Source organism: Eublepharis macularius, chromosome 1 (assembly GCF_028583425.1).
Source record: "Eublepharis macularius isolate TG4126 chromosome 1, MPM_Emac_v1.0, whole genome shotgun sequence".
Lineage (NCBI taxonomy): Eukaryota > Metazoa > Chordata > Lepidosauria > Squamata > Eublepharidae > Eublepharis > Eublepharis macularius.
Window position 1 is genome coordinate 55,335,121 of NC_072790.1, and position 25,030 is coordinate 55,360,150.

Sequence of the window (25,030 nt, forward strand, 5' to 3'; positions counted from 1 at the left end):
ATATTTGTCTATATATAATTTACTTAGCAAATGTTATTTGATTTAACTTGGAGAAATTGATAACTAGTTAACTGCTATCATTGCCTTTTCCTGTAATGATACTATGCAGTTAATCAAGCGTTAAGTGCCGGAAAATACTCTAATTCCTATCATTTTATTCTTCAGTAACAAAAGAAATCTACATATATTGATTTAGCTGTCATCTACCATTCCTCCACTTGTTGCTGGGGCACTTTATGAAGAAAGCGTTTCCCTAGTTGTACCTCAAATAATACCTCCTAAAATTCAAGAAATGACAGGTATTATTGTGTTCCTCACACGTATGCAGCGCAGTAACACTGTAACACATTACATGTATAAAACATGTATATTTAGAGCATCTGTTTCTTATAGCATACATTGGTTCCATTAAAAAGAGGGGTTTTATTTACATCTTGCATGATGAATTGGTTTGTTAAAATTAATGTGGTTCAGTCATAATTAGAAGAATATATGTTTCATGGCTCGGATCCCTTAGTAACTCTCTGCTAATATATGACATTTCCATCAGCAGAGCTAGTTTTCTTTGCCTCTCTCATTCCGTGGCAGCCCATAATACTCCCAAGAATACCGCTTGTGGGTGACAGAGGACCTTCAGAATGGGTGTGAGAGTCTGCAGCGGTAGGAAGGAATCGGCCCAAATTGCTTCCTCTTCTTCCATTAGCTAAAATTTACCGTAGGACCTAAGCCTATGACCCTGCATAGATCATACATGACCCTGCATAGGTGACTTCAGTGGGTTTAGACTGGAGTAACTCTTCTTAGGATTGCACTGATAGGCGGAAGCTGGTAAGAGAACTCCTTATAGTGGCTGATTTGTGAGCCAAGAAGATTATGATTCACAGGGCTTTTTCTGGGAAAAGAGGTGGTGGAACTCAGTGGGTTGCCCTTGGAGAAAATGGTCACATGGCTGGTGGCCCCACCCCCTGATCTCCAGACAGAGGGGAGTTTAGATTGCCCTCCATGCTGTGGCGTAGAGTGCAATCTAAACTCTCCTCTTTCTGGAGATCGGGGCGGGGCCACGAGCCATGTAACCATTTTCAAGAGGTTCCGGAACTCCGTTCCACCGCGTTCCAGCTGAAAAAAAGCCCTGCTGATTCAAAGACCATAAACTCACAAGGTGGTCTTATTCTCTCAGCCAGAGATTATAACAGTGGTTTGTCTATTGTACAATAGTTGTACCTACATTACTGTAAGTATTATTGAGCAAAAGCATGTGAAACTCTTTGGATGCTTGAAATTCACAATATAAATGCCAAATGTAAAACCATCAAACTTAATTGAAGCTTGTCCTTGGCCCATGGATTTCACCTAGTGCCTCCCCAGCCACTGGCCGCCAGCTCCATGGCAACGTCCCTGGATGTGGTTTCAGCCTCCAGTGTGGCACTCTTCCACCTCCACCACCTCTGCTTGGGGTTGGAGCTTTGTGCCCACCAGGCTGGCAACAATGGCCACTACAGCCCTTGTGCCGTGGTGTTGGACGCCCACCCAGCCCTTAGGGTGACCTTGGTCCACCACTGTGTCATCCCCACGTGCTGCAGCTTCACCTTCGCCATAGCTGGGCAGGGCTCCAAGAACGGAGGAAGCCATGACAAATTAAGACTGGGTTCCTATGTACCTCATTCTTACAAATATGCAATGCAGAGATACTGTAATGCATGCTAAAGTATTGGATTTATGCTTTTTGCAGTGGCAGCAAAGCAGTTTAGTATTTCTTTTTGCTCTTTAAAGTATTGTCAAAAGACAGTTAACTTGAATCTCACTATCTAGTTCCTTCACTGAATGTTCCTTTTCCCATTAATCAACTTTACTACGATTCTCCCCCTTTAAGTACCTTCAACTTTCATAGCCTATGAAACTAGGAAGTATAATTGTTCTACATATAAAGCCAACACCAGCCTCAATAAACAATATCACTACTGGCCGGGCAGCCCTTGCATGTTGTTTATATCCACGCATGGGTGATATACATGTGGCTATGAAATTTCTGTGCTATGGTTGGGGCTGTGGCTCAGCAGTAATCTATTTGGCATGCAGAAGGTCCCAGGTTCAATCCCCCAGCATCTCCAGTTTAAAAACTTGGCAGCAAGTGATGTGAAAGACTTCTGCCTCAGACCCTAGAGATCTGTTGCCAGTCTGAGTAGACAGTACTGACATTGATGGATCGAGGGTCCGATTCAGTACAAGGCAGATTCATGTGTTCATGTGTGGTGGTAAAAGAACCAGATGCTCTTTTGTATGCACGAACTGTGTTGTGATTTCAGTTCAGTGAAAGTATATGGATCATCTTTATATTTTCAAGGCATGTCACCAAGGCCGGTGCCAGGGTTTCTCACACCTGAGGCGAGATACCTACTTTCGCCCCCCCCCCCAACCAATTTTAAAAAACAGAAGAAATGTAGGAAAAATGAAAAGCACAAAACTTGAAACTTTTTACATTTTTAATTTAATTTTTATTTCTTAATTTTAATTTTTTAAATAAGTGTGAGAATAACACTGGTATCCAGAGGTTTGCTACCTTGGTATATGGAGATTCCCTTTAGTTATCATGGCCAGATAAGAATGTATAGAAACCCTTCCCACCCACACATACACACAGAAAAGCCACGGTGCTCATTACGGGTTCCTTAGTTCAAATTATCAAGACCCACTATAGCACACAGACAGTATAAGGTTAGATAAGATAAAACAAAGCAAAATAAAATCAACTTGTGGAGCGAAGCAGCCATGGCTTCTGTCTCGACGCTATCTTGGATCCTCTCTCCACAGACAGTATAAATGTAAATCATTTTTGGTCAAACTATCATTTTGAGGGCAAAAAATGTGTACAGTTTGCACAAATACCAGAGCATCCCCAAGCGACATCAGTGACACAATGTATGTTTTCTTAACTACATTGCAAAAAATACATAAATTAATTCAAACGCACATTGATCTATCAACACAGGCCCCAGAGTAAAATGACAGTCCCTGGGAGGAGAATCAATGGTCTGGGACTGGAATGGCAGTGGGTGTGGAATGACAGGGAGTGTCATTCCAGTCCCAGAGCCCTGACCCTATTCCCAGGAGCAGTCGTTCTACTCTGTGACCTGTCATTCCAGTCCCTGAGCACAGGTTCTGTTCCTAGAGGTTGTCATTCCACTCTGGGGCTGTTATTCCAGTCCAAGAACACTTCTGCTACTCCCAGGGGCTGTCATTCCATTGTTGTGCCTGTAATTCCACTCCAAGAATGCTTCTACTACTACCAGGGTCTGTCATTCCACTGTGCAACCTATCATTCCTTCCCAGAGCACAGATTCTGCTCCGAGGGGCTGTCATTGCACTCTGGGAGTTGGCATTCCAGTCCCAGAACGTTTCTTCTACTCCCAGGGGCTGTCATTGCACTGCACTCTGGGGGCTGTCCTTCCAGTCCCAGAGCACTGAGCCTATTCCAAGGACTATCATTCCACTCTGAAACCTGTCCTTCTGGTCCCGGAGCACAAACTCTATAGCTAGGAACTGTCATTGCACTCTGGAGGCTGTCATTCCATTCCCAGAGTATTCTATCTCGTCCCAGAGACCTTTATGGAAAATCTGCAGTTTCTTTGCAACTTTTTTTGTGTTGTGATGCATTTCAATGGAGCCCAGGCAAGTAAATTAGCATGGCATCCCTGGCTCCCATTATCTCCAATGGGCCTTCAAGCCTCTCCTATTATTGCCAATGGGCAATCCTCCTGTCATTCCTTTTAGTACATGGCGGGGGGGGGGAGCAAGAAAGAAAGGAGAGAGCAAGGGGGACAGAAGGTCAGATGGGAGCTTGCTGCTCCCCAGCCAGCTAGAGTGTCCCTTGGGAAAAGGGCAGAGAGGGGGGAAAGGGCAGAGAGAGAAATGTCCCCGCTGATGGGGCTGAACTCGAAACTCTGCTTTGGGCAGTTCACCGCCCTCGTGTCTGGTGGGAGGGCTGGAGAGGCAGGCAGTGCTTTTCTATCGGCACAGTGCCTCCTTCAGAGTTCAGAGCTCAAGGCGGTTGCTGGCTCCACCTCTATGGACGTGCCAGCCCTGCATGTCACATATGAAGTAACCCTGATTTTCAGGGAATGTATAGTTTCTGTATGCGCCAATGAACTAGGGGCGGTTGGGTGTATGCCTATTTGTTTAGACAGAAAATATTTCAGTTGTGTTTTGAACATTTGAAGTATTTTAATATTTCATCATTTACCTTTAAAATAGTCAGGCTGCAAAAGAGACAACCAATGATGATTACTCAACAGTTCTTTTACATAAACACTGCTTTCATCCGTGCCAATTTGCTTTTGAGATTTGTAGACGTTTCAAAAGCAGCTGTTCATGTAAAGGCCTTACTGCAGGTGACGTTTTTCTTACATCCACTCTAGGTCTCATCAATGAGATCTGTGCGGCAAGTTCCATGCTTGGAACTCAGTTCTTAAGATTACCGGGGGGTATACTATATATATAGGGGATAATTAGTAAGTAAGATGTAATAACATTATGTATGTTATGTTAACCATCCAATTAAAAAAAAAGATTAGCGGGGTGTGGGGATAGAAGTGAGATTGGGGGTTCAGATAGGACTTCAAAGCAGACAGACAGGAGGCTTAAACTTGTCCCCCACCGCGCATAGCCCATTTCCCAGCCATCAGTACAAATATTACAAGTCAGGAAAATGGCATGGAAGGAGGCAGGCTTTTCATTTATTATTATTATTATCTGTGTAAAGCAAAAAAAAAAAAAGAGGGAGAAAGGCTTAAGCTCACTCTCCTCATGTGCAATGGTCTTGATCCAATTTGGGTGCATGTGTGCCTAGAATTTCAGTTCCAAGCATGGTTCTGAGCCAGCACACATCTGATCTACAAGCTGCAGGGTAGACCTGTGGAAGATACAAAGGAAAATATAATGTATAGCAGGGCCCTCAGTTGCAGTTCTTGGTTGTAATTCTACTCATGTGTAATTAAGCCTGTTGATTAAAAATAAGCACGCAGAGATATGGCTCAATATATGTCTTGTACAGATGTTGAAAATCTTACAGGTATTGTTTCACATATTAATAGCCAACATTGTGTTGGATCCAGCCAACTGAAAACAGGGTGAGGTTTTTTTTCTGTTTCTTCCTTCCCACAGCAGCCCTATGTACCCTCAGAACAATCAAGAGAGTCTCAGAAGTGCTGTAGGATGCAGCATGGGAGATTGAGAGTAAAGCATCAAGTGAAAATTGACAGAAATTACCCTATCTGCTCTTGCACAAGATCTGGGAAAAAAGCAACAGTTTACACAAGAGTGGGGTGGTGATTTCATCTTCTGATGCATTTTCCCACATCACGTTATATGCTATTTCGTAGGGTCCCCAATCCGCAGGACCAGCTTTCGAAAAGTTGTCACTCCATTCATAGGAAGCTCAATATATGGTGACTGTCCAGACCCTGTAGTATCCTGTGCTTTGGCCTATGAAAACTGATAGCATGCAAAAAAAAAAAAACCCTGATAGCATGCCCTGCAATACCCCTTACTCTCCTACTGATTATTCATTGGAAGGGAAGAAAGCTTGTCTGCCATATAATTAATCTTCTTATTGGAGAATCCACTAAGGAACCTCAACATCCCTCAAAATCATTTGAAAAACACTCATTTAATTTATGATTTTGCAATAGGGTCCCTTAGCTGCTAACCAGGAATTTTGCAAATCAGGACTTCCCTCTTTCAGATCAGACTTATGCTAAACTACCATAGTTGTCCTAATTCTCTAACTATTTTACTTTTTGGCTGGCCACACAAAACTACACAGAGTATACTCAACTGAGAAGCATTTAGAAAGATCCTAAGTAAATGAGACCTAGGACTTCAACAGCATTATTTTAGTAACTGATTCTCAACAATCTCTTTAGGCTAAGCAACAGCAAGCAATTAATTTACTTGCTATGTACAGCACTCAGACAGCAAATCCACAAGACAATTGAGAGAGTCTGCACAGTTTTATTGTATTTCTGTGATTTCATTTTTACAGGTTGGGGAAACATTTTGTTTTCATTTTTTAAATCTTGTGATATACAAATGATTATGATAAAGATTGAGGATATGGGAATGTTGGCCAGATTTTGGCATTATCGTTCCTTTAATCACATAATGATGGTTGATAGAACAGTCTCATGCCTAAGCAGGCCATAGATTTAGTTTTCTGTGCAGGGTGAGAAAATAATGGTCTGAGATAGAGGAGTTTTATGTAATTCGGTTTTAATGGACAGATCACAGATGGATGGAGTTTAGAATTATGGGGTGCGGTGGGGCCTTATGAAATGGAATTCTTTAGAAGTCCAAATGGTTCCTGACAACTTTAGAAGAATTTTTTACTGACATAGCTGGAACTTCTGTTGATGTCCTGAATGATCTTTGGAAACAAGAGGATATCCAGGTAGTAGATGCGGTTACCATAATGTACCCCAATGTCTTGAATGTAAAAGCCTTTTCAGTTTCTTGGTTCTCTGAGGATTGGAGGCAGTGAAATGCCAGAGACTATATTCAGAAATATGGTGGAAGAATTCCCATGCTGAAACCAGTTGCACACAGGCTAGAGTACATTGCTGTGTTAGCAATGTAAAAAAAAAACCCTCCATCATTCTGCCACCATTTGTGTCTACTCAGTATCATCCAGTGATGGTCTGTGTGGTAATAAGACAAGTTTTCCATGAGCACCAGAAAGAACTGGTGAATCCTTTGGAAACTTGCTGTCACAGCTTGCAAAGCATGTTATGAATAAAATTGATCATATTTGATCAGTCTGGACACTTTAATTACAGACAGGGTAGATATTCCTGAGGTTATATTCAGATAACCTCAAGAATACTAACCTTTCAGTTAGGTCAGTGTAACGTTGTGTACGGAACAGATGGAGATGCGAGACCTGTTAATTTTTTTATTTAACCTGCCTACCCACCAATTCTGGGCAGTAAAATCTGCTCGGGAGGAGGATTATCCCTATGGATGAAGCATTCATGATTATGATTATTGCCTTTTTAATGGAAAGATCTGGAGTACCTTTACTTTTTTTAAAAAAACCCTCTTGGTTCAGGTTGCCAAGCAATTATTGGCCAGTCTGTAATCTATTTTGCTTGATCAAGATGCTGAAGAGAGTGGGTGACATCTCAATTCCAGGTATTTCTAGGTGATAATAATTATTGGGATTCTTTTAATCTTATTTCCAGATTGGTTAAAGGAAGGAAAGTGCCTTGGTCACCCTGGAATGATTGTTGCTGGAGAAGTAATGTACGGGGCTGGCAAGGAGTTCTTTTTTACTAGCTTAAGCTTAATCACCAATTACGTCCATTTCTGATGAAAACAGGCTATAGGGTTACAGTCACACATATCTTATTTAGGTTATTGTATTGCATGAGATTGACATAATCCAGAAATTTCAACTGGTTCAATGGATGGCCAGGATTTTAACTGGAGCCCTTCAAAATGAGCACATAATAACAGTCTTGTAGTCTCTACCCTGGATTCCAATTCGTGCTTAGAAACCAATTTGAATAAAATGGCTTGGGACCAAGTACTTGAGAGACGACTTCCAAGTAAAATCAGCTGGTGGAACCCTGCTTTGGAAGCCTGCACTATCGGAGGCTGGGATGCATCAGGGATGGGGCATTTTCTGCTGTTGTCCTGAGGTTATAGACTGGTATACCCTGAAGCCCATTTTGTATAATATCATTCACTGCCTTTGAGTCATTTTATCTGATCTTTTTAAAAGCTTGTTTGATTTATTGTAATTGTTTATCCTGTTGGGAGCCTACTGGCATCTTCACTTTAAGTAGAAAACATGAATAAAAATGCCTAAATAAATAAGGCATACCTTTGTCAATTACTATTATTCTAACAGGTTTGCAAACAAGTTCAGATATCCATAGTAAAGGCTTTCTGGTATACTTGAATTACTGTTTTGTTTGCTTTGGCTGTAATCTATTCACGCTAAATTGAGAATAAATCCCATTTAATTCTGTCAGACTTTACTGCTGTGTGAACTGTTATCATTAAATAAACTTTGCTTGAATGAATTTTTTTAAAAAAACTGTCCATTTTAGACTTGCTCCCTGGGGCTCCATCTCAGTAGGATTTTTTCTTCTTCACATTTTGCTGGTGTCAGTTTTAGCAGCCTGGAAAGTTACACTTAGCTCTCTAAACATTCCTAAGTATGATCCTGGAGTTGCATCCTGACATTATAATATCTATCTGAGATTTTTGCTAAGCATGGTTATAGGAAACTATGTTCTCATTATCTGAAAACCCACATTCCTTTCAGCATGAAATCAGCTCCAAGTTAGCACATGCTTATGTAATTTATGCATCATTTGTCTTTCAGTAAATGCATATATAGGTCGAAGAGCAGCTGATGAAATTTACTTTGAAAAAATCCGTGAAATAAACATGACTGAAAAAATACCCAAAGTTTCTCAGTTCAGTATTATTAAGGGCAAGCTGGTTTTATGATGTCTCAAAACACCCCAAAAAGATACTAGATGACACCAGTGAAAACAGTTACAAAGAAAAAGGCAGTACTAATAATTAAGAAAAGTCCTAGCATGAAGTTAGTTTGTTTTTCTGTATGGTTAAATTTTTAATATAATTTCATTTTATCATAATAAATGTACATATAAACCAAAAAGGGAGATCATTTTTTTAAATAAAATTTTATTCAACTTAGTAAAAAGGGAGCTCTTAAAGTGAAAAGATATGCATAACTAAAACCACATGATCTTTAAGAATTTGTGCATTTTCAAAAGGTGTTTGGGTTCTGTTTCCTGTAGGCCAGTGGTTTTTAATCCACGGGTTATGGAGACACACTTTCTGGGTCATGATGAGCTTCTCTTGAGCTGTTGTGGGGCGTGGGCTGCTTTTGGGAAGTACCTGCTGCTCATGCACACAGGTACTTCCAGCCCCTCTTCTTTCACATACACTGAAAAGAGCAGCAGAATGACAAAGTACGGTCACTCAGAAGTAGAGTGGCTTACTTTTAACCCAGAAAGCCTGCTCTGTCAACTCTCCCTTGTTTTCCTTCTCTTCGTTCCCTTTGCCCAGCTATCTCAACCCCCACAATTTATCACTCTGTGCTTTGTGCATATGCTTGCAGAGCAAAGCACTTTCTTGCCACAAAAACTCTCCTTTGCCTTCTCTTTCTCCAACCCAGCTCAGCTACTGCTCTCCACCACTAATCAGGGTTCATGCACATGCCTGCAGGCCCCTGAAAAAAATGGTCTTTGGTGCGGGAGCTCTGCACTGCCAGTATGGGCAAAGAACAATGGATGACTGTACGGGGATGAGGTATGGCTGGGCTGTGACAGGCAAGGAGAAAGAGAAAGTAAGGGGTGACTTTTACAGGCTGTGCTATGAAATACTTCTGGTGCATGGCTTGTATTCACTATCCTCAATTCTCTTGGTCTACTCCCACAATCCTGCACTGAGCATTGGTGAGGTTGTAACTTTGGCTTCTCTTCTGCCCCGAGACTTTGATATCACATGGCTGTGATCTCACAAAACTACCTGTCATGTACTTACAGTTTAGTAGTTCCTATGCTGCCCCCTGGGGATTAAAGGTGGGTCCCGTGTCTGAAAATTTTGCTGTAGGTAACTAACATTTGTGCTTGACTACCTTCTCAATAATGCTTAGTTACAACAGAAAATCCCGGGCATTTTCCCCTTGGGCTTCACAGTACCCAAATGGATGCAGTAGAAGGATTTAAGATTTCAGTCCTTAATCCTAATACCAGTCATTTGTCATTGATGAAGATTCCATTGATTACAATTACTACTTGCTTCCAAGTATCCTTGCACTCATGTTTTTGTAGCACTATAATAAATATTCTTTGCATAGAAACTATACCGTGTATGCTGGCTAGTCATGGGCACGAACGGGAAAAAAACCCCAAACACCCTGTTCGTTGTTCATTGACATCCACGAACAATGAACAATGAACATGAACTGTTCCCGGACATGTTCGTTGTTCGTGGGGGCCAGAACCAGAACCACCCCAAACCCCCACCTCACTTAGCTCCCCTCCCCTCAAACCCACTTACCTGGTCCTTTAAAGATCCCTTTAAACTATCAGCTGGCAGGCGGCAGGGGGGTATTCCCCCCTGCTGCCTGCCAGCTGATAGTTTAAAGGGCCCTGTCCTGGCAAAAACAGCAGTGTCTGCTGGCAGCTGGTTTGAGGGGTTACAAAAATGACCTTCCCAATGTCCAATACCCACCAAATTTGCAGGGGACATAGTCCTCACTGTCCTCTGAAGGACCCCCCCCCCCAGTTTCAGAGAGATTGCACCCCAGGAAAGGAATGATCCATGGGTCTCCCCGTTGGCTGTCATTTTCTCTTCACAGTGGCAAAAACTGGACTCTCTGCTGGAAGTACTTTGAAGGGTTAAAGCCAGAAGGAAAGCCAGGAGGAGTTCAGACAGAGTTCAATCCCTCCCTGCCTCTGGTTGCCAAGGGGATTGATTGCAGGTGCCAGACTGTCTGGCTTGACGAAGGGCACGAACAAGGGTTGCAACAACCACCTGTTCATTTAGGATGGGGCCTCATGAACAGCTTGTTCAAGAACAGCACATTAGTCTGTTCGTGGGTTTTTTCTGTTTGTAATCCTGTTCATGCCCATGTCTAATGCTGGCAGACAGATATGGAATAAGGGGAGCCATGACCAATAGCTGAGATAATCAATGGTGAGCTTTATTTATTTTATAGCAAGGTAAGGATATGTAGCTCCCATGGGCAAAACTCACTCCATCCATTATCACAGTGCGGGCAACTGAAGAGTTGCAAAAGGATCAGGCCTCCTCTGTCTGTGAATTGCAGAATTTGGAAGTGTGTGCATCTCTGTATTTGGAGGGCAGTGTGTTAGTGCTTTAAAGAAGCCCTCACCTGCCTGCTCCTCCCATCATGTGCTCACATGCAGTGGTGCTGCAATGCCTACCAACTCTCATCTGCAGGCCACCAGCAAACCCCACCTCTCCCATCGATCCCTGTTGGGGTGGGGGGTTGTTGGAGCAGCATAACATTATTTCTATATTTTTATTTTTGGAGCTGATCTGGGTTTTGTTGGTTGGCTTCTCTGTAGTCCTACATCTGTGGTCCTACGAACACAGATACAGATGGACATAGTTTATCTAAATGCAAGAACAGATATGCTACAGAAACTACAGGCACATATTCATCATGTGAATATTTGTGTTAAATTGTGGGAAATTTTGAAACTACACACATGAACTAAAGGTAATAAAGACAAACAACTCTCATGGTACTTTGTGCCTGAGAAAAAAAGCAACACGAATACCTTCCCAAACAGAATCCTATTCTAGTTGCTGTACATAATGCCTCCTGGGATTATAGTCTAATGATTTTAGATTCTTTCTTTGTTACACTATGATCCAGTTTGTATAGCATGGTGAAATAATGTATCCTACCCAAAATGCAGCTGTCACTTTAGTTTGGTAGGAATAATTTTAACCCCAGCCTTATATTTGTTCTCTATTTGATGACTGAATAATATCATACTTGTGATACAATTAAATTCACATTTCACGTAGTAGATAAATTTGTATGGCTTGCTGATATCTAGATTAATGTACTGCTGTAAACTCCATAAATGTTTAGTTATGGTCTTAAATATTATATTTCCTTGAAATGAATCTACATTGTAGTGAAAAGTGCTTTCACACCCAAATGCAAATTAAATTTCCATTGTTTCAGCCAAGTAGTGTATGTGCTACAAACAGGTTCAAGCTCATTTGTTTTTCAAAGTCTCAAGAACATAATAAATGTTGGATGAAATTAGACTTCAGTTATACTAAAAAAGAAGTTTTGAACATAATTACCTAGTCATTTTGGTTATGATGAAAGTCACATCCTGAGTTAGATTGTTTAAGTTCCATTGGCCCTGTCTTAGAAATTATTATGAAGGAGAGTTCATTGCTTAGTTCCTAGCATAAGGTAAACTGAAGGACTACCTTCTCCACAATTATTTTGCCTAGCAGCTGAGATGGCCATTTAAGGTTTATTTCCATGTGTATCAACTTTTAGAAGATCCTGAAAAAAGGTTTCCTCCAAAGGAAGCAAATTCCCTCCAAAGGGATGTTCATTGGGCATGTAACATCCTTTTGTCATTAGTCAAAGATGGTCCATTTCTCCCCAAGCTTTTGGGAATTACTTTGGGTACTGTATTGTAAAAAAACAGTATAGAAAGTTTAAAATACAGTACTGCTATATGTATTGGGATCTACCACAAGATTCCCATATCCTTCACAGGGTTGCCATATCCAAGCTAAGTGAAAGTTTACCTGAAGTCCCAAAAGACGCAGGCCAGTTCCGGTTTTTGAGGCTCCTGGCCATAATAAAAAATAAAAACAACAATACATGATGCACATAAAAAAATTGTTAAACTTATAATAATGATAATAATAACATTCAATTTATATACCGCCCAGGACAACTTAATGCCCACTCAGAGCAGTTTACAAAGTATGTTACTATTATCCCCACAACAAAACACCCTGTGAGGTGGGTGGGGCTGAGAGAGCTCCAGAAAACTGTGACTAGCCCAAGGTCACCCAGCTGGCTTCAAGTGGAGGAGTGGGGAATCAAACCCGGCTCTCCAGATTAGAGTCCCGCACTCTTAACCACTACACCAAACTTATCTGATACTAAAAAAACCCAGTTGTTTAAATGTGAGGCCCCTTCAACTTAAAAGTCTAGGACAAATGGCCCTCTTGGTCAGAGTTGCCAGGTCCGTGGAGGAGGTGTTATCCTAAATAGGGGGTCTCCTTGCAAGTTGGGAGAATTAGTATACAAGGAGAGGCAGCGAGAATGGGTAACTGCAAGATCTTTCACCAATGTACACAGGGATCGTTCCTCAAGAGAACTCTTTATGAAAACAACTGGGTGTTCAACAAAAATGTTTTTTATTGAAGAGGTAGCAAAAGCAAATACACAGGAAATCACAAACAACATATACACAGAGCTAATTAATAAAACAGGGAGAAAAAAACGGAGAGGGTTTCAGGGTTGGGTGATAATTACCAGTCCAGAAGACAGGGTACTTCCATGGAGAAGAGTAGCTTGAAGGAAGGGGCTCAGATATGCAGTCTGAGGGTGCGTGGGTACGTCCGGAATACACACACAACTATGGAGGAGGGTAGCCTAATTATACCGTGGAATGTACCCTGGGGCAGGACGGTGTCTTCTGCCCCAAAACAGTAACTTAATGGCTGTCTCTGGAGGTGAGACAATAAAACTGCGAAGGGTTTGATTAAACCTTCCTGGGTGTTACTAAAGGTAAAAAGGTGCTTGATGATTCGTGATGGCTGGACAGGGGAAGCTTATCAGATCTCTGAATAGCCCAGATGGGGAGAGTGGATAAGGAAAGATCTGCAAGATCTGGAAGTGATTAATTCAGGAACTTTTGGAAGACCCTATTGTCTTAGGATCTTTGCACATCTCCAGGGGTATGGGGCTAAGGTTGCCAACCTCCAGGCAGTAGCTGGAGATCTCCTGGAATTACAGCTTATCTCCAGGCCACAGAGACCAGTTCCCCTGGAGGAAATGGCTGTTTTAGAGAGTGGAATCTATGGAATTATACCCTGCTGAGGTCCTTTCTGTCCCCAAACCTCACCCTCTATAGGCTCCATCCCTCAATATCCAGGGATTTCCGAACCTGGAATGGTAACTCTTTGCGGGGCTGAAAGCTTGTCTTGCCTCATGACTCATATGTTAGTAATTTTCCAATTCCCAGATGGGGATTGGCAGCCATTTCCTGCCTCACCAGGCAGTGTTTCTGTGTTTAAAACATAGGAGGAGAGGGGCTTATGATATAGCCATATTCATAAGCTTCCCTATTAATGTGAGGGCAGGTTTACTGCTAACAGAGGATCCCCCGCCCCCAGCCTTTACCCGTCATGACACTCACCTTGTTAGCGGGAGAGGAAAGGTGAGCAGAGGCAGGTGAGAGCATGCTGAATGCAGCCTCTGCAGGCCCAGTGACATCCAGAAGCTACAACCATCTCAGTGGGCGAAATGCTGTGTCGCTTCCAATTTGAACAGGAAGTGACATCATCGGGCCTACAGAACAAGCATACAGTGTGCTCTGTCCTGCCTCTGTTCATAGGGAGAGGAAGATCAGCACATCTGCACCCCCACCACCCACTTTTCAGGTAGAGGGTCCTGGCAAACCTAGTCCTGAGTCCTCCTCTAATGGATCCTGAGTTTTCTGTGAAGCAGAACCTCTAGTCTGAGCAGCCACTGTATATCTTCTTTTAATGTCCTCTTTCTTGCTACAACAAGCTGTGCATATGGAGATTATATTGGGTGTTGCAGAAAGAGAAATAGGAGAGAAGGAAGGAGGCTGGAATTAGCAGATAAACGTTGTGGTGTCGAGTAGCAAACCCACTGTTCCACCATCGTGCTTTGCTTTGTGACCCTTTAAAATACCAGCAATCGTATCCATTGACAATAGGTATACAAACGTATGTAAGTGGTTATAAAGGAGCAAGATAATACAGAATGCAGGAGCAAGATAATAGAGAAGGAGCATATAACTATATGATTCTTGAGGTCTCTTTGTTACAGCGTTTCGGTGTTTATAATTACTTTTTTTCTCTTTTACGTACCACATATGTAGCACAGAGAAGTCATAGCTTGTGAGAACACAGGCTCAAGAGGGTAGTTTTCTTTGGCAAGTGCATTTCTCAACAAATTTGTGTTTGCATGGAAGCATTTTATTCACTTAAACTTGTGTGAAATATATGCATTTCCATGTTAAAAACAGAACAGAACATTGAAGCAGAGGGAAGTTGAGGACACAATTCTCAGATACAGACTGCAAGGATTGCCACATAGACTACAGGATGAGAAAGGGAAGCCCGGGATACGATACATTATATTTTGGAATATCCTTTGCATAACCATATCCTTAACCCGTACAATCTCCCATTTGGCATTTACACACAGGAGTGAGTAGTAGCACAAACTCCTCTCCCTCACCAACACACACACACACATGCTTCCCTGCTATTCGTAAGAACATAGTGTGGCATTTTTAAATTTCACAGGGCCTCCTAAATGCTTCAGGGAGGGTGCTACCACTAGTCCATGGGCTTTATATTCTGTCCAGTTGCACCCAGGTACTGAACTTAAGTGAACAAGAGGGGCCAGCTTCCATCAGTGACTGATGAACTCAGTCTTTCCAGGTCATAGGAGCTGCCAGCTATCATCTCTTCTGTTATGTCAGGTTTCATTTTCAGTTAGATTGCCTTTTGCCCCAACAGCAACCAAACAGCATATAGAACTGCAACTGAAGGAATGAGGACAGGTAGAACAGACCATCGTTATCATATTATTAGTAGTACCTCCAAATGTTTATCACCCAGTGGCCTGAAACAGCAGGATGAATCTCTATGGGATCACACAACGAATGCCTGGATATGAAAAGTGATCTCCCTGTAGTTACTCTGCCCAAACTACAGTTTGCTGAGTCATATCACCAACACTTATCAATCATTGGTATCATAGATCATTTATCCCTAAGCATACACCTTCAACAAGGTCCATTGGCAGTCTCTGTATCATGCCTGGGATGAGAGCTAGACGGGTATAAGTACAAGATTCAAATCAAAAAGCATGATACCCAAGCTGGGAATCTACAAGAAGTCAGTGCTTGGTGTGCTTCTTATTTCCTAGCCACCTACTGCTTCATGATGTCAGCTAGAGGAGAAAAGTAGAAATCAAGAGTGGTATAAGTAGGGCCACCAGCTTCAGATTATGAAATTGCTGGAAATTTGGGGGGTGGAACTTGAAGAGGGCAGAATTTGGGGAGGGACCTCAGCAGGATATAATGCCATGGAGTCCACCCTCCAAACCAGTTATTTTCTCCAGAGGGACTATCACTTTGGCTGGGAGATCAGTTATAATTCTGGGAGATCTCCATCCACCACCTAGAGGCTGGTCTAGAGGGGGAAACTGGCATTCAAGAGTGGGGCAAACAGATGATGGCACTCTTTCTTTGTTCTGAGATTACTGACCACATGTTTAAAATTCATTATATATCTTATCTTTGTCCTGATTACACATCTGTGAGCAATATTATTAAGAGAAAGTTTCTAAGAGAGATTAATTTACCCCAGGAAGCTTCAAGGAGGAACATGGTTCGAAGCTGGTTCTCTCATGTATAAACAAAAACAATGGTCACTTAGTAAATGACTACAGTACAGAGATTGCTCAGAGCCAAATGGAAGATGAGACTTGCTAAAATTTGTTTGAGAGAAAAAGGACTTTGTAGTGGATCGGAGATATTCCCAGATTTTGAAACAGATACTACAAATACAAATCCAGAGTAGCTTGATTTCTTGTACAAGCCTCCACTTCCCAACTAAATAACATCTCAATTCTAAGATTAACTATTATGTTTTCTACCACAGAAAGATGGGATCATCTACTTTGCCTCTCATTTTCTCCATATGTATTGCCAAGTTCTGCTTTTGTCTCTATAGAATTTCCAAAATCCATTCATTCTTTTTTGTTTCTGTTGCTAACCCTTTGTTTACTCTCATCCTGGTAATCTTTCCCCCTTATTACTAGAACCTGCTCTTCAGTGAGCGTTCATTATTATTATCTTTCCTATGAATTGGTTCAGAATTCCTGCAATAAAATCATTCTCTTTTTCATGGCTGTGATCATAACATACCTCCTTAAACCTATGTATTGACTTCCTAATACTTCCCACATGTGCTTCAAACCCTTTTATATAAGGTATTCCACTGCCTTGCCTCTGCATTTCTCTTTATAGCCATTCCAAATTAAAAAGCAATTTGTAGACACTGTCCCCTGAGGTGATCAAATCTAGCCAGATCTGTTCTTTGGAAAGTCCAAAGCAATTCCCTAAAAGAAATGTGATGTAAGCACATGAGAACAATGTTTTGATGCCATGGGACAACCTCATGAGTACAATATACATTGTGCAGTAAGAGTTTCCCTAAATAGCGTAAGATAGAACAGCAGTCTTTCTCTACCACAGTTGACTTCTCTCTCAAAATTTCCAACTCAGTTCTGCATGTGCAACAAGTTTCTATAACCACTTCAAAGAAAATTAAGACAATACAATGTTTGTTTACTTGCTCATTTACTGATGGTTATGATACTTCATTATGAAGTGATATGATGCTGTACCAGTATAATAATGAGCACACTTCATCCTATGTACTTATTGGCTGGACAGTGAGTTTTCCACTCTTTTAAGATGGTCCTTCTCCTGATCTCAGTGATCAAGCTCCTACAATGTTGTTGGAACGAGAGATGGGTGAGATTGCAGCTTCAGCAGCACCCGTTGCTCTGTCTTCTTTCATTTACTCAAGGGTGAAGATAGATAGCTATACTTTGCAAACTCATTTTCTATATTAGTATCTGCTTCTAGCATGCCAGGGAACTAATCACTAATTTGTTTATTATACTTCTTCCATTGTGGAACTCCAGGTGGAATATACAGGGATCTTAGGCAATCTTGCATCTAGGCACAGATGAGATCCACACCTGCAAATCTTAAGTGAAGCAAAATTGTCCACCTAGTTTGCGCTTACCAACCATACTTTTTGCCTGTTCTGCTTGTTCACCTGCTCAGTTGCTGATACCTTCTATTACAGCTGAGAAACAAATGCCTTATAGCCAAGTGCCAGAGACAGAAGGAAGTTGTGCTGCTTCCATCTAAGGTATCCAGCAGCAGACATTTAGTTTGCCAGTAAGAGAAAGGGGCTGCAGTAGCAACTAGTGTGCTGTCAAGCAAAAAGGGAAGCATAAGATTAGTGTTCAGTTTCCTGGGAGGTTAGATGGCTAAGAGCTATACAAATAGAGCTCAAAGCACGGTGTCTGACAATGTGAGGAAAGACTTGCCTGGCTTGTTGTGATTACCAAAGTAGCCTGTTAGACTAGGCTCATATTTTTTTCCAGCTTAAGCCACTGTCACTTGATGACTCCAGAGCTGTCAGAAGCATCAACCAAGATTTCTGTGGTGCTTATCAGCACTAATCTCAACAGTGGGCCCAGGTTGGCCCAGTATTTTGAGGTTCTGTTGAACAATTTTCTAGACAATAAATGTTGGCAAAATGAAATGCGATAAAAGATGGGTAACTGATTACAATTTTCAATTTTACGCTAGGGTTGTCAGGCCAAGCCTGTCATCCCACAGGAGGGTTAGGGGCAGGGACATGGGGAGTGCAATGTCAGGGGCATCACTGTGTCTCTTCCAGGAAAAGCCCAGAAATGATGTAGGGTAGCTCTAGGAATTGCTGGAAACTCTATGGTAAAATTGTGACATCACTTTTTTAAAAAAATTATCCAGATGCCACTCAGAGCAGCAGCAGGCAAAGAGGGCTACCAGCAGGAGATTCTTCCACCATAGCAGATGGCCTAGTAACCCTGTTTACAGCACAAATTCTTTTATTTACCAAGTCAAACTTTCTTCTGTTCACTGATGGTTGACATTAAAAAATCAGTCTCATGATTCTTCATGCTGAGTCAGTCTCAGAGTAACTAAATAAAATACAGAAGTATTTTTTTAAATTTCAGTTACTTGCATTTTGTATTAAATTATATTCTTATTAGTTTGTTATATTGTTTTTATTCTTAACATTTCTATTAATATATGTGCATAACAAACAATAACAAAGTGTAACAAATTGCTTTCTGATTAATACAGACATGTCATAATTAGTAAATTATTAAAATTATATTTCTGGAATTCTTTGCAGTTTAAAAATCTATAAGGACTACATTTCAAATGCATTAATCACAGGAAGGAGGAGAATTGACAGGATCTATTTCAAACAATGTTTTATGGAGCTGGAGTCTCTAAATGATAGCATAAAATCTGCTGGCCACTTTTTTTTTAATTCATGGGTTTATCCCCTCTTCCCACTGTCACAGTAGCTTAAATCAACCTGACATGAGGAGAAATTAATTCATCCTGCCAGCAGTTCGGACCAATGTTAATTCAACTTGTGCTGTATGAATGGGGCACGTGCTTCTCATCTCATCTTTCTGCTAAAAATAAAATTTCAGGGGGGAAAGTAATCCAATTCTTAGTTTTAATCTAATACCGGTTAATAAACTGCTCATGAACTGAGATAATGAACTAGATTTCTTCTCTCATGCTTTAAAGATAGCCATTTTCTAATGAAACCCCACCCTTTGTAAGGCCTAGCTCTCTCAGGGTGTTAAAATAGGAAGACAGTTTAGCAGAAAGCTCCTTGGTTCTTACAGTGGATTTCTGTCTAAGGATTGAGAGTTCAGATTTTTTGCACTTCACAAATAACTGTCAGTAACATATTTTGTAAGAACTGAGGATGCATTTTTAATGCTTCAGATTCAGGAAAGTCTGCGTTTTATTTTAAAAGAAATTTTCTTGACTAAAGAAGAGTATAAACAGAACCCTTAAAGAATTAGAAACCCACAATTAAATTATGTTGAATACACCTTGCAAATGCATGCTTACAAGAGCAGTGGTACTAGAGGAAACAAGGAGCTAAGAGGGCCTCACAGTGGTAGCGTTTCCATGACAACCATCTACAGTCCGGCCTAGAGGTCTTTCTGTCAAAGTGGGAAAGACTGTCCTCACAATATGTAGTCCTGCCCTCTTGTGGCAGAAGTCTTATGTACAAACCCATATTGTATAACTGATTATATACTGTTACAGGAGTTGCAGTAGCACTGAGAAGAGTCACATGGAGGCATAGACCCTAACATCTTTGGGCACCAGGGCTGTCTACTCAATCTGATCCAGTCATGTCATGCTATGTTGTGGATGGGATGGGCTCCTTCCCTCAGTTCCATAATAGTCCCACATATTTCTTGACAAGAGGGTATAAAGTACTTACAGTTTAAAATCCTGAAACCAGTATGTGTGTTCCTATAAAAAAATTAATGTAATTGCATACGGTATATGTTTGGTTTAAAACTGCAGTTGTATGAGCTCCCATTTTTAAAAATTTATAATTATGTAGATGAGGACATTTTCCAGCAAGCTATGGATTAGGCCGGTAGTAAAGAAACACATGCAATCAAGGTTTTTAAAAGTAATTTTGGATTTTGCCACATGAGGGCACTGTGAATTTTTTCTCTTTCCATCTCTATCGCTTTCTTCTGTCTGCCAAAATAAGATTTCCTCCAGTAAAGAAATCATAGGGTGTAATATCTTTAATTCAGTAACCACCTGCAATATATTACGTCTAGAATATAACGCTATTACATTAATATCAATACAAAATTTGTTCTTTTGGGAGTGGAAGACAACATGTTTGAGGACTGGTGGGTAATCATTGGAAATACTTCAAGTGATATCAGAGATATTTAAAAAATGATGACTGAGGAGGTGACCTAGAAACTAACTGATTTCTGCTTGTGATTAATAGCATTTTGATCCCTAGCAAGAACTGATTTTAAAAGGCTCATGGGATTTCTATGACAGGCTCAACTGTGCAAATACAGAAATTTCTGAGGATGGGTTATTAATGAGTAAGCTTTAGTTTCTTTTATGCTAGCTGCTCAAATTGTTCTCTTTTTTTCATCTTAGGTGTCCAACTCCTGGTTGTGATGGCTCTGGGCATATTACCGGAAATTATGCTTCACATCGAAGGTATGTAAAGAGAGTTGGACTTTTTACAAAAGCGATTCCCAGCAGGTGGGTTTGGGAGATTATGCCTGAGTTCACAAGGCTTATTAGTGGCCTAGTGACATTAAAGAGCAAATCTATGAAAGTTAAGTGATTTCTGGCTAATTAGCTTGTATCAACTGCGAGTCCAAATCCATGGCAAAGTTCTTTTTTGTATTTAATTGTTGTTAATAGATCTTTTTACAAACCATGAAACCTTGGTTAGATCTGTAGATAGGATTGACCAATACACTTTTGTAATCTCAGTTCTTTACCCCCTGCCCAAACACATATGCTGATAGATTTCCCACTAAAGAGAATTTTGGCTTGCTAGTACTTGTTTTGGGATGTGGCAAATATGTTGTTTTAAAATGGTGGCAGCAGTAGTGGTCAGAGGACTCTATTGAAGTAGAGCTGGCTGCAAGAAGTTCAACCCCCTCCCCCAAACCTGTTTTTCTGATGTAGTAAATTCTTGAATTGAGGCTACTATACAAAATCATTTTAAAATAAATATATAGCTTGGAAGTAAAACAGTAATAGTTAATGTAAATAAATAAGCAATCAAGAGTTGAAATAGTTAATGTAAATAAATATGCAGTCAAGAGTTGAAACGATGCACATGTTAAAGTTCCAAGTAATAAATTCATATTAGGGGCATATACAGACTACTGCTGGTGCAGTGTAGGTATGGAGCAGGGTTTAAGTCATTCATAGGGTGCTTCTATGTGCATACATTTTGTGTGGAGTCAATCCCCCTGACACCTGCAAGCTGCACAGCATCTGTTAATGACAATGGTTCCCCCATGTATCTGACAGATGCAGCATATTTTAGATTTGGCTATATGGAGAATAATAATGTGGAGAATAATACTGTTGGAAGAAAGCAGGGCTACTTCAGCACCCAATAGTGGTTCCTGCTCTTTTAGTTTTCTTGTCTTTAAAATTTATAGCACACTTCACAGTTTTAACTGGACCCTCAAAGCAACTCTCCCACACTGCAGCACACTGAAACTGCAGTACTGAATAAAATAAACTTATAAAACTATCATAAAAACACCATAATATATTTCAGAAGCTATATAGAAATAGTAGACATAAGAATGCAGCCAAAGCATACGCAAAGGTTTTATAATTTTTTTTTAAACCCTCTCTTTAAAGCTGGGAAGGTTTTTCTTAAATACAACTTCCAGAACGAGGGTAGTGAACCTCTGAACAAAGGGCAAACTAACTAAAGATCCAAGGAGATAAAGGCGCACTTTACCGTATCTGACTTTTGAGGTCAGAAGCACCAGACAAGGAGCCTACTGTAATATCATGGAACCAGCATTCAATAGACCCTGCTAACATATGTCACATATTTTGGACAGACATGGATATTACAGGGAGTATAATTAAGTATCAACAAATAGCACTGCCTTGTTAGGTTCACTATTTGCTGATCTAGTCCTGTCTACTTCAGCTGGCAGCAGCTTTTCAAGAACACCATGAAGTCCAGGTTTACTTTCCCCACAACTACATTGCAGCTGCAGAGAACTGCTTTTTAATACACCACATGGGTCTGATTTCACTTGGGACTATGGAGTAGATGATATGTGCCCCAGTTTGGACCTGCATGTGCTATATCCTGTACACATGCATCTACAAAACAGGACAAACAACACACCCTGGTGTAGTTTCTGCTCAGGAACCACTTATCTATCAAGTTCAGTATTGTCTGTTCTGATGGGCAGCTGCTGCCAAGTGTCTTATAAAGAGGCCTTTCACATTGCTGCCACCTGATACTTTCAGCTGGAGATGCCAACGATTGAACTGGGGATCTTCTTCCTGGAAAGCAGATGCTCTACCACTGAACCAGTAAATACTGGGCTTTGATTGTGTTAGCCTGGTAAATAATGCTATTTTCTTACTATTTAGATTGCTGGGCCTATGTATCGTAAGTTAGGGCTGTGCTATTCGGGTTTCGCTTTGGGTAAAGATACCTGAAGTGGACCCAATTCGGCAAGCTTCAGTATTCCCGAAGCGGGGCCAGTATGCTAGCCCCGCTTCGGAATACCGAAGCAAAGCTTTCCAAAGCATTTGGAAATGCTTCAGAAAGCTTCGGGGCTTGTTTAAAGGGCCCCGCCGCTGCTTGCAAGCAGTGGGAGGGGCTTTAAACATCAAACCCCCCACCTCCCCCCCACCTACCTTGCGGTGGCTCCGGGCCGGCTCCTCTGCCACTGCCACGCCACTGCCCGAGCCTGCGGGGTGGTGGGGAAGGCCGGAGCTGCCTCCTCTGGCCCTTCCTGCCCCTCAAATGGCTGCATCACAGCGGCAGCGCGGTGGCCATTTGAGGGGCAAGAAGGGCTGGAAGAGGTGGAGAAAGCCCTTCCTGCCCCTCAAATGACCAGTGCACGGTGGCCATTTGAGGGGCAGGAAGGGCTGGAGGAGGCAGCTCCGGCCTTCCCCACCACCCCGCAGGCTCGGGTGGTGGTGGGGTGGCGACAGAGGAGCTGGCTGGCTCCAGGCCATGCTGCCTTGTGCTGCTGTCACCACCGCCACAGCGGCGGCGGTGGCGGCCCGCCGCCCAGCTGATGATCCTCCCACCGCCAGGAATGTGGGTGGGGGTTGGAGGGGTCTCCCCAGGGGGTGGGGGTAGAGGGGTTGCCCCAGGGAGGGTAAGGGGGTGGTAGGGAGTTTCCTCCCCTCGCTTCAGTATGCTCCGAATCTTCACGGAGCATACCGAAGCGATTCTTGAACCCCACCGCTTCAGATTTGGGGGTATTCTGAAGCGGGAATACCAAATCTCCCCACCCGTGCACAGCCCTAATTGTAACTGAGATAGCCATTTAAATCTTCTTCTATACAAGAAGATCTGGGTAACAGTAGAAGTCAAAATGCTCAGGCTTTGTTTGTGTTTCAGATACCTTCTGTGCGATATCCATAGGAGATATCTGTGGTACTTGCACATAGGGGCCCATATTTAGCTTTATCATAAGCAACTTCATTTAAGGGTCAAAACAAATGAGATACTGAGATATCTGTCGTCAGATGTTCTCAGCATCTTTTAAAGCTACATTTCAGCCATGCCGGAACCAGACTGGGGCCACCCAGGAAGAAGAGAGGAGCTGCTGCACAAATTCACTTATTGAAACTGCCTTTCATACTGCTATTAGTTTTGAAAAAGGGGTACCCATCTTTTTTTTCCTTCTAAGGCTAGTAATAGTGTTAGAGATAAGGCAGTTTTGATAGATTAAATCATGCAAGATTAAGCCTCTTCTCCTCAGCATGCATGTTTAGTTTTCACATCTCTGAAATTTAGTTTTAAACACTCTGGGAAGATCTGGTCTGCTTTGATGTAAATCTATACTAGCAATATTGAATGTAAAGTAATACTGAATATACCAGTGCCAGTGGAGAATTGTTACCATCATGACAGTTTGGCCCAGGGTGGTGATATATTTATTCTGCAGTGACATTTAACTTGCATTTTATTAATGCATCTACTGTTAAAGAATTTGTTTCTTCATTAAATGATTCACTGATTACTTGCCTCACTTATTCTTCCTTTTCCTTTCAACCATGCACTTTTTTGACTATACTTTTCTGGGTTGTGGTCCTTTTGAAGCTCATCATTTTCATAGCTGGAAACATCATTAAAGACTTTGTATGCAGTGGTCTTTGTATTCCAAGGTTCCTAGCGTGCCTGAGTGATACTCTTAATCTCTGAGCCACATTTCATTTGCAGTGAGGAGATTGTGATTCTTGAGCTCCCTCTTGTGGTTGTATCTTGCTAATGCTCTTTGAATCATGAACCGTTTGAAATAAATATATACAAGATGTAGCTTTCAAGTAATTTTTTAAAATAAAGTATATTTCTCCAGAAATCTCTTTAAGATGATTCTACTGAAAATGATAGACTTCAGTTTGAAATGTTTTCTGTCACTCAGCCTTTCAGGTTGTCCACGAGCAAAGAAAAGTGGGATTCGGATAGTACAAAGCAAAGAAGACAAGGAAGATCAAGAGCCAATTAGGTAAGTGCAGCACAACTATTAAATAATTCCGAATAAATGTTTCTAATTAGCTTGACCATATATTCTGCTCACTTTCTTCTTAAATATTTTATTGACATGCCCAAACAATTCTTCACAAGTTTGTAATTCAAGTCTGACTTTGTTTAAATCAATGAAGCATCTTACTGTATATAGATAAATATACATGTATACATATGTACTTAATACATTACTGGACGGATGCTGAATAAACTTTAATAATCTAGCATCTTCCTCTCCTGCCCAAGTAATTCTAATCAAGGCAGTGAATAACTGAATTGCTCTGTAACAATTGATGGAAAC

The 25,030-nt window shown here is 41.3% G+C and overlaps 1 protein-coding gene across 4 annotated transcripts in view; it reads left to right on the forward strand.

Moving 5' to 3' along the window:
- Positions 1–25,030, forward strand: part of MYT1L (myelin transcription factor 1 like) — a 233,249-nt gene that overhangs the window by 183,831 nt on the left and 24,388 nt on the right. For all 4 annotated transcript variants that reach the window (XM_054979300.1, XM_054979306.1, XM_054979284.1 and 1 more), the window contains exons 14-15: positions 20,622–20,684; positions 24,626–24,709. In XM_054979300.1, coding sequence (XP_054835275.1) covers positions 20,622–20,684; positions 24,626–24,709 — 147 coding nt within the window. The remainder of the gene's footprint in view (positions 1–20,621; positions 20,685–24,625; positions 24,710–25,030) is intronic.